This window comes from Austrofundulus limnaeus, unplaced genomic scaffold (genome assembly GCF_001266775.1).
Source record: "Austrofundulus limnaeus strain Quisiro unplaced genomic scaffold, Austrofundulus_limnaeus-1.0 Scaffold9, whole genome shotgun sequence".
In the NCBI taxonomy this organism is placed as follows: Eukaryota; Metazoa; Chordata; class Actinopteri; order Cyprinodontiformes; family Rivulidae; genus Austrofundulus; species Austrofundulus limnaeus.
Genome location: NW_013952411.1, coordinates 55789 through 64642, shown reverse-complemented (window position 1 = coordinate 64642; position 8854 = coordinate 55789). Strand labels below are relative to the sequence as shown.

At 38.3% G+C, this 8854-nt stretch overlaps 1 protein-coding gene across 2 annotated transcripts in view; it reads right to left on the bottom strand.

Moving 5' to 3' along the window:
- Nucleotides 1-529: 529 nt before the first annotated feature.
- The window catches only part of als2b (alsin Rho guanine nucleotide exchange factor ALS2 b), a 47410-nt gene continuing 39085 nt past the window's right edge, over nucleotides 530-8854 (bottom strand). For both annotated transcript variants that reach the window (XM_014001152.1, XM_014001158.1), the window contains 13 exons: nucleotides 8268-8379; nucleotides 7910-7987; nucleotides 7703-7836; nucleotides 7436-7600; nucleotides 7235-7352; nucleotides 5138-5295; nucleotides 4939-5052; nucleotides 4690-4866; nucleotides 4559-4616; nucleotides 4406-4467; nucleotides 2875-3024; nucleotides 2424-2520; nucleotides 530-2337 (listed from right to left, as the gene is read on the bottom strand). In XM_014001152.1, coding sequence (XP_013856606.1) covers nucleotides 2299-2337; nucleotides 2424-2520; nucleotides 2875-3024; nucleotides 4406-4467; nucleotides 4559-4616; nucleotides 4690-4866; nucleotides 4939-5052; nucleotides 5138-5295; nucleotides 7235-7352; nucleotides 7436-7600; nucleotides 7703-7836; nucleotides 7910-7987; nucleotides 8268-8379 — 1462 coding nt within the window. In that variant the 3' untranslated portion in view covers nucleotides 530-2298. The remainder of the gene's footprint in view (nucleotides 2338-2423; nucleotides 2521-2874; nucleotides 3025-4405; nucleotides 4468-4558; nucleotides 4617-4689; nucleotides 4867-4938; nucleotides 5053-5137; nucleotides 5296-7234; nucleotides 7353-7435; nucleotides 7601-7702; nucleotides 7837-7909; nucleotides 7988-8267; nucleotides 8380-8854) is intronic.

Genomic DNA, 8854 nt, shown 5'->3' with positions numbered 1-8854 from the left:
TGAAACTCTCAGACTGAAGAAGTCTCTTGGAGGAGAGACGAAACGTTTCATTAGAGAAGAACCCGTCCAGAAAACCTACACAATTTTTTTCTTTTTGGTGGGAACTACTTGTTCCACCTGGGTGATGTAGAAGCACACGCTCAGTCTGTAGCTGTTACATGTTCATGTGACAAATGAAAATGAAAGTTTTAATTTTCATAGTAGTTCTTGAAAATTAGAGTCTATTTTAATTGTTTTATTATATTATTTCTTTTTTTTTTATTATTTCATATTTTGTATGAACGTATCCTGGTTGGTTTCTGTCGTATTAGCTTGACTATATTGTACACAAGCACGCCGCTTCTGAGCTTAAAATGAATAAAATCCATTACTCTGCTGCCTTGTATTCTTTGTGGAGTAGTGATTTGAAATACACTGCTTTTTTAGATTTACAAGACACATTATGTAGGTTTGCACAAAGTCTCAGTGTAGATACTGGGTGGTACCCAACATCACTAGTTGTAAGTGATAAAAGAACTAGAACTCAGCCAAGTGTTGAAGCAACTCACAGCTGTTACAGCAGCTGTTCGTCACATTTATTAGACTTTTGTTATTAAGAACTGAGAAAGTTTTGACAAAAAAATAAGACTCAACAAGGTAAACATTTACAGACAAAAGGAACTGTCAGTTTTCTGATATCAGCTTCATTTAAAGGAAATAAGAGCTTTTTAAATAAAGCAAATCAAACAGGAGAAAAACAGTTAGACCTCCAGAGATATCGGCTTCATTTCAGCAGATGGAGGTTTTTTGTTTTTACATATTATCTTTAGGTTTAATTAGTTTTTTTCTTGGATGCAATAGATATTTTATCTGCTTTAGTGGATTAAGGAATGCACTTTCTCAGCCTTAAATTGTGTAAATGATCAACTTTTTATGAGCAATTTTTAATCTATTAGAAAATAAATATGTTTGGAATTCTTCTCTAGCTTGCAGTTCTAGAATTTAAAACAAGGCTCAGATTGTCGAATAGCTTCCCAACTTTTCAAAGACAAAATAATTTTTCTGCCGTTGAGATATTTCAGCTGAAGAGAGATTTCAAGTCCATTTGAGGTGAAAAGTCCTTCGAGCCAGATCACATTTTTCCAGCCAGAGTCACAGTCAAACACATTTAGTAACAGTTTGTTTTATAAAAACACAGTGATGCTTTAAATTTCTTCTAATAAACAATAAATTTAGTTTCTTCCGTCACTTGTTGGAGTCTGTCTTCGAGGGCGGAGCAAGATTTTTGCTGCAACACGACAAGAGTAAAATGTATTTATACCAAACAGGTCAGAGCACTTTTTAAATTTTACATGTATGTACATGAGTGCATTTATAATTCTGAAGGTTCACGTTGGCACAAAGAGCCATGTTCAGGATATTTTTTAAAATAAGGAATAAAAAGTTTTTAATGGGGTAATACCTTCATGCTGTGATTACTATGTTTTGATGTAGGAGCAATGGTGACAATAAGCTGAAGACATGGTGGGCTCAGACTCCAGATGGCAAAGTATGGCAAGTTGTTTTACTATATAAACAAAACATTTTCCTGTCTCTGTTTACTATTTTAGATTTTAAAATAATTTCTTCTAGTCACAAATCATTCCAATTAAGAAGGCAGTTAAAGGTTTTATACAACCAACATAATTTCTGCAGTAAATATTCAAGTTTTCATTTAAACAGGGAAATAAACTTTTTAAGGATATTTTCAACTTAAAATTTAAATAGTACAGCTGCAACTGTGGCTCTTAAATTTAAATATCTAATTGAAAATGTGATTTTATTATTAGGAATATAATTAATAAGATCCAACAGGATAAACAAAGACAGGGCTGTGATTTGATTAGATAGTAAAACAACCTGCCATACTTGTTTGCTCAGCTTAGTATGTATTCACCATGCACTCAACCTAATGGCACATTGACATCACAGTTTGGTTTCATTCCTGTCGGTAAACAGACCCGTCTCAGTAAAACCACCAGGGGGCAGTAAAGAACCCGTCACAAGACAATGACATAAAACTTCAACAGAAAAAAAGAGTTCATCTCAAATGACGAAGAGGTATTAAAGGAATCCTCCTGGAGGAAGAAAAGAGCCGGTGTTGTTGAACAGCAGAACTCTGAACCAAGCTATGATCGTCTGTTTAACCGTCACAGGTTTTCCTGACTCCGGCCACATCAGGATGCTGTGATGTAAAAACGATTGGATCCCGTCTCCATGACAACTCCAGAAGATCCCCCCGTCAGCGGGTCAGGCAGTGGGAACAAGGAGAACCAGGTCCTATGTGACCTTCTCATGTTGGATCTGGTAGTAACAGGCCTGCAGGTGGACATGAAGACATCAGAGGATGAGTGGGGGACAGGGTGTTGAGTGTGTGTGTGTGTGTGGGTTTGTGTGTTAGTTACCTTTAAGGTGGTGAACATGATGCCGTGCTCACCGTGCTGAACACAAGGATCCATCAGGTCTTCAATCAGGCTGACCTCTGACCCCAGGTTCCTGATCCTGGAAGGAAAACAGAACAGATTTAACAAAGTTCAAGAAATTCTTGTTCCTTTAAATTTGGCTAAAAGCAGAAAATAGTCAGTTTTTTAGATATTGAGCTAAAATCTGGTGTGGTAGTAGCTGAGAGTCATCCCCATCATGTCCTCAAAGTAATATTAAAACATAAGGGATGACTCCAAACTTTTGTAACAAACCTTCAATGGTTCTGTTATTTTTTGTTCCATGTTTGGAGGTCCTGCATCATTGTCAAATTACAGCAAAACCATTTTTAATCCTCTGATGACATCTTTTTTCTGTTATTTCTCTCTTTATTCTGCTTGCTGTTTGTGTGAGTGTATTGCGTCAGCGGCTGACCGAGCGCGCAGCACCACGTAGAGGAAGACAGGAAACAGGTCGTCCATGGACCACAGGAAGTCCTGCTTCAGCAGCGACTGCACCTCCTGCGTGATCTCCTCGAAGGTGAGCTGGATGACCTGCAGCTTGTCGGACGGGGTGAACGTCGTGCTACAAAAACAAAATCAAACTCTTTTTCAGTAAAAGATTTATCTAGATTAGGATCATCTCAGACTCCTGAGTCAGCATATTGCTTTTACTTCTGCATACTTGGTGCTGTTTTAGCTGTTAATACAACAAAACATTCGGCTCATTCAGGATATAGATGCTGTCACTTTAGTTGTTTTTTTATAACTTTTATATTTTTCAAAATACTTATAAATATTTTCCTATAGAAATACACTAATCTCTTTAGGTACATCAAAAAATTTAAAATCTGCTTTTGCAAACTGACTGACTGCAAACTGTTTCTGTCTTCATGTGCTGCTTTTAGCTACTGTTCTGCTTTTACCAAACCTTTCACTTCCTTTGCCTCTTTAAGTTTTTTAGCTTAACTCATACCACTTTTAGCTACACTTTATAACTACTTTCAGCTTGCCTTTAGCTACTTTGACCTTTTACATCACATTTTTACCATTAAGCTTTTGGCTATGTTTGTGCTAAATTTAGCCTTCAACAATTTTTGATAAACCTAAATAACTTTATAGTTTGCATTTAGCTACTTTTAGCATTTGGCTAATATTTTTGCTACCTATGGCTACATGTAGCAATAAACTAACTTTTCTGCTACTTTTAGCAATTTGACCTATTTTTAGCTCTTAGCTAGCATTTGACTACTAACTTTTCTGCTACTTTTAGCAAATAATTTTGCTAATTTAAATGTTTTTTAGCTGTTAGCTAGCCTTTGATACAATTAGCGTTAAGCTAACTTTTCTGCTACTTTTAGCAAATAATTTTGCTAATTTAAATGTTTTTAGCTCTTAGTTAGCCTTTGATACATTTAGCGTTAAGCTAACTTTTCTGCTACCTTTAGCAGATAATTTTGCCAATTTAAATGGGTTTTTAGCTGTTAGCTAGCCTTTAATACATTTAGCATTAAGCTAACTTTTCTGCTACTTTTAGCAAATAATTTAGCTAATTTAAATATGTTTTTAGCTGTTAGTTAGCCTTTGATACATTTAACATTAAGCTAACTTTTCTGCTACTTTTAGCAATTAATTTCGCTAATTTAAATGTTTTTTTAGCTGTTAGTTAGCCTTTGATACATTTAGCATTAAGCTAACTTTTCTACTACGTTTACCTAAACTTTTGCTAATTTTAACTATTTTCATCTCTTAGCTAAAATTTGACTACATTTAGCTTTTAGCTAGCATATTGCTATTTTTGGCTCTTGGGAAGCATTTTCTTTCTTCAGCTAGTATTTTGACTCTGCATGCTAGTGTGCCTTTTGTTTTAGCTAGTGTTCTGCATCTTTTAGCTGGAACAGCTGTTTCAGTTTCAGCAGTCAGTGCTTCAGCGCTCATGAACTGTGGTTAGTTTTGAAGAGATGGACCTGATCTGCTGCAGAGTTTCCACTGCAGAGGCGAAGCAGACTTCTTTGATGCTGGAGATGACCTGCAGAACATCACACAAATCATTCTTAAAAGGATGATCTATATTTATTCAGTTCAAGATCTGAAAGTTCTACTAACAAACAAAACATTACCTGCTGATTTCTCCCTAAAGCTGGCAAAGTGGCGGGGATAGAAATGGGCCAAAACTTCCTGAAAGAGACACAAACATCAGAAATAAGTGGACAGATTTGACTCTTCCTTGGATCTACAGAGTGAGACGTACTGCTGGACACCCAGGAAGGCCAACAGGGCCAGGTCTGGCTGCTTGTTGAGGCGGAGGACACACTCCCAGTACACGTCGTCCTCCTTCTCCTTCTCCAGAGCGTAGAGGGTGAAGAGCGGCGGGTAGAGACGAGGCAGCAGGACAGGAAGCAGCAGAGCGGAGCTGCTCACCACGCGACTGAAACACAAACAGATGGATGTGAGTGATCTGCTTCAGCTGCGAGCGCTCAGCTCGTATCTCCGTCTGTACCTGGGTCTAGGTGGATCCATCGAGGCATCGGCGCTCAGCAGCATCGAGTCCTGCAGGTTTTCTGTGGGCTCAGGGATTAGACCGCCCTCTTCTGGCAGGTCTGGGAACAGAAACCTGCAAAGAGTTTCAGATTCAACTTTTAGCCCCGTTAGCAGCAGACGCTACAATTACCTCTAGGACTTATAAATCAAACACAGACCTGACGATCTGGAAGATTCGGTTCAGGTAGGACTTGATCTCTTTGACCGCCTGCTGCAGCAGCCGGCGATTCGCTCCGACGCCAACGTACGTCATCCTATAAACGGCCACCAGGGTCTCTACCAGCCGGCCCAGCGGGTGGAGGGGTGTGTCACATGCCTAAAAGTGAGGGAGGAAATTCTTTCAGTCCAACCTGCACTGAAAATCCAGGGATCGTTTAAATGTCTCTTCATTTACACCTGAAATTACAGATTATCATATTTTTACTCTGTTAAAAAAATATGTAATGTATTTACGTAACATACCTCTTAAGACAAAACCTATTTTTTATTACTGGAAAAAAAATGTCATAAAATAAATAAATTAATAAATAAATAAATCGACCATTTAGACCAATTTAAATACAAAAATTATGTTTTTTATATCAATATGTACAAAACAGTTTAAATTGTATGGTTGATTCTGAAACTGTCCTTTTGTTTGTCTCACTTTGTAATCTTTATATAGATTCACAGGTTTAGATCAGTTATTTTACAACAAAATGATGAATTAAAAGCAGCAATCAATTTTTCCTCGTAGGCTGAAACATGACTAACTTAAGGCTGTAGACGGCAGCCTACAGGCAGGCAGGTGATGTTAGGATGTTACTGACCACCTAGGTCCAATCAGAAGAGGCACAGAGGCGGGGTCTGAAACACTCCACCTCTGGACCTCCTAGCGAGGTAGTAACAGATCTGTAATTATCAACTTGTGAAAAGGTGGGTCGGTAGCGTGACGTCTCAACCACTCAGCTGCAGGTTTCTTAATCCAAAACACCGTAATTTGACTTGTTTCACTTAAACTTCCGTAATGTTTTATTTATTTATTTATTTTTTCCTTGAGACCCGCAACCTACTTGCTCTATGTACAGAGGAGGAAATAAATATAACTTTATCGCTACAGAGACTGGCTAAAAGCATGCAGAAGAGCAGATGCATCTGTGATAAGAGTCAGGTTATTCTGAAACTTAAAACTCTAAAAAGACATATTTGGCTGTACATTGATCTGTCAGGCACAATAAGCAGGGTTCCTACAGTTTAAAGCAAGTTAAATGTGAGACTTTTTAAGACTTTTTAATGCCAAGTGAAATTAAATTTAAGACCAATTTCATAATAAACAAACAAATGACAAAAAAATAAATAAATAAAAACTGGCAGAAACTCATGAATCAAAGTATTTTTGGTTGAAATATTCAAATATTGCTAATAGACCAATTGTTTTTATCCATATCTAACTATAGCAGAAACGTTCTTAGCTGTTGGTTTTAAACTTAATTTAATTTCTGGAAATCCCCTAACGACCCAAAATTTGGAGTTTTAGGACCCACAGTGAGGTCTAACCCCAATACTCTGTAGATGCAATCTTAAAGTGTCTGTGACATCACGTTTTTGTAAGAAAAGTGAACCCATTTTTGGAAAACATTAACATATTACAAAACAAATTTCACAATGCTGAGATGAACGGTTGTCGAGATATTTGCATGTGAAATAACAGGAAGTGATGTCAAAGGGGAATATCTGCATGTGAATATTTTAAAAAATAATTTTTACCAATTATTTTAATATTTGAGATGAATTACAATCATCCTATTTACAATGTGTTAACATTTTTAAGACTTCTGAAAGATTGATTTAAGACATTTTAAGGCTAATTAAGGTCTTATTTGTGGATCAATGAATTCAATGCCTTTTAAGACTTTTTAAGGATCTGCAGGAACCCTGAGAAGGGAAATAAGAGTCATTCTGTGACTCCTGCTGCTCTCATAGGTTTGAGTGACAGCAACACAGATGAGTTTTTTTCCTGCGATTCTTTAGAGAGCATATCTGTCAGTGTTCAACCATTCAGCTCTCGTGTCTTCTGAAAGAGCTTATTGGCTGTTAACAAAACATCTAATGAACCAGATTTAACAAAACCTTCAGAAAACAATCCCTGAATTGATATAAAAACTGGTTATTTTTCAATAACGTGCCTCCTGTCCATGTGAGACATGTTGAGCACTGAGAGGCGTCGGACACTTAAAGGAAGCACTAAATCAAAAGTTTCCATGTGTTGAGCCCACCTTGAGGAGGTAGAGGCGGATGGTGTGATATCTCTCCATGGTGATTGGTCCCTCGTGTTGAGGGATGATCTCCAGACTCTCCAGAGTTTTGCTGCGACTTCGAGACAGCGTCTCTGGACTGAGAAGCAGATAAACATTACAAGCTGGTGTTGTGGAGACAAACTCTACACGGTGTTTCAGATTAGAACCGTCTGATCGGACCTGTCCTGCATGTGCTGCCGGCTGCTGGTGAGCGCCAGGGAGATGCTCTCCCAAGCTGTCTGATTCTCCCCTCGACCCGGCGCCTCGCAGCCCAGCTGGCTCCAGCACTCCTCGAACACAGCCTGCCACTTGTCCTCCGCAGACACACACAGGCGACCCAACTTCCTGTTCGTCACAAATTAAAAAATATATATATACAAAACAACCCTTCAACAAATAAAAACCAAAAAGGCATTCGTGTGGACATCAGACATTTTGTGAGCTTACACAGCCTGAGTCTTGTCCTTGTCGAAGTCAAACAGGTGGGGTTTAAAGTAGGAACCTGTCACTTTCAGGCCGGACCCCCACTCACCGCTGAACGAGCCCTCCAGGTAGTCACCATTGGCCATGGTCAGAACACCCTGAGGGGGAGAATCAGTGAATTCAGTCACTGAAGAGGACATCCAAGATGCTTTCTCAGTGCAAATCAGTCACCTTTCCACTGAGGGTCCAATCATCTGAGAAATCCCCCTCATAGGTCGTATCGTCCTCCGACAGGAGAACGCCCGTCCCCTGAAAACACCAGACATTTCAAACTGGCTGCTTTCACAGGTGATGTTCTGCATGTGGAGCATCCTTGTGAGATCACCATGTGAAACTTACTTTTTTCAACCTAACTATTAATAAATAAAATATTTAGAAAACCAAAAGCTATAGAAAACATTTACACAACTTTCATCCACTTTACAGCTTTTTTCTCAGTAAAGACAAAGGTCAAGGAACAGGATTTTGGTGGTTTATGATCTTATTAAATCCAAACGACATTTTTTAAAGACCTTTAAAAAGTTCCCACCATCATCTTATTGTCTTTAAACGCTCCTTCGTAGTAAAGCCCAAACTGGGTGACCACGACCCCAGTGCCTTGCCTCTGGTGCTCCTGCCACATGCCCATATACTTCTCTCCTCTGCAACAAACACAAACCTGATAAGAAAACAAATCCTGACAGGCTTGTAGGAAAACACCAAGAAACACAAAAAGAAAAACGCATAAAATCAAAATACAAAATGAACGAATAAAATGACCAAAAAATAAAGGAATCATAAGAAGACGTAAAAAACAGAAAGGACACAGAAACAGAGATACAAAGATGCGGAACACAAAAAGGTACAAAAAGGATGCAAAAGGAGACAAAAAGACACAAAAAGACAAATTAAACACAAACCATGTACACTACCCAGCCCAAAAACTTTTCGCTGGACTGCAGTTAGCTTTGATTATGGAACACATTAAATGCAGCATCATTTCCACAAGCATCTGTAATGTCTCATTTATTTCTGTTCAGAGTTGTAGTAATTCTTCACCAAGGAACTTGTGTAGTTCCCACTAGGGCTGCCACGATTAATCGATTAATCGACGACTAATCGATTATTAAAATAATC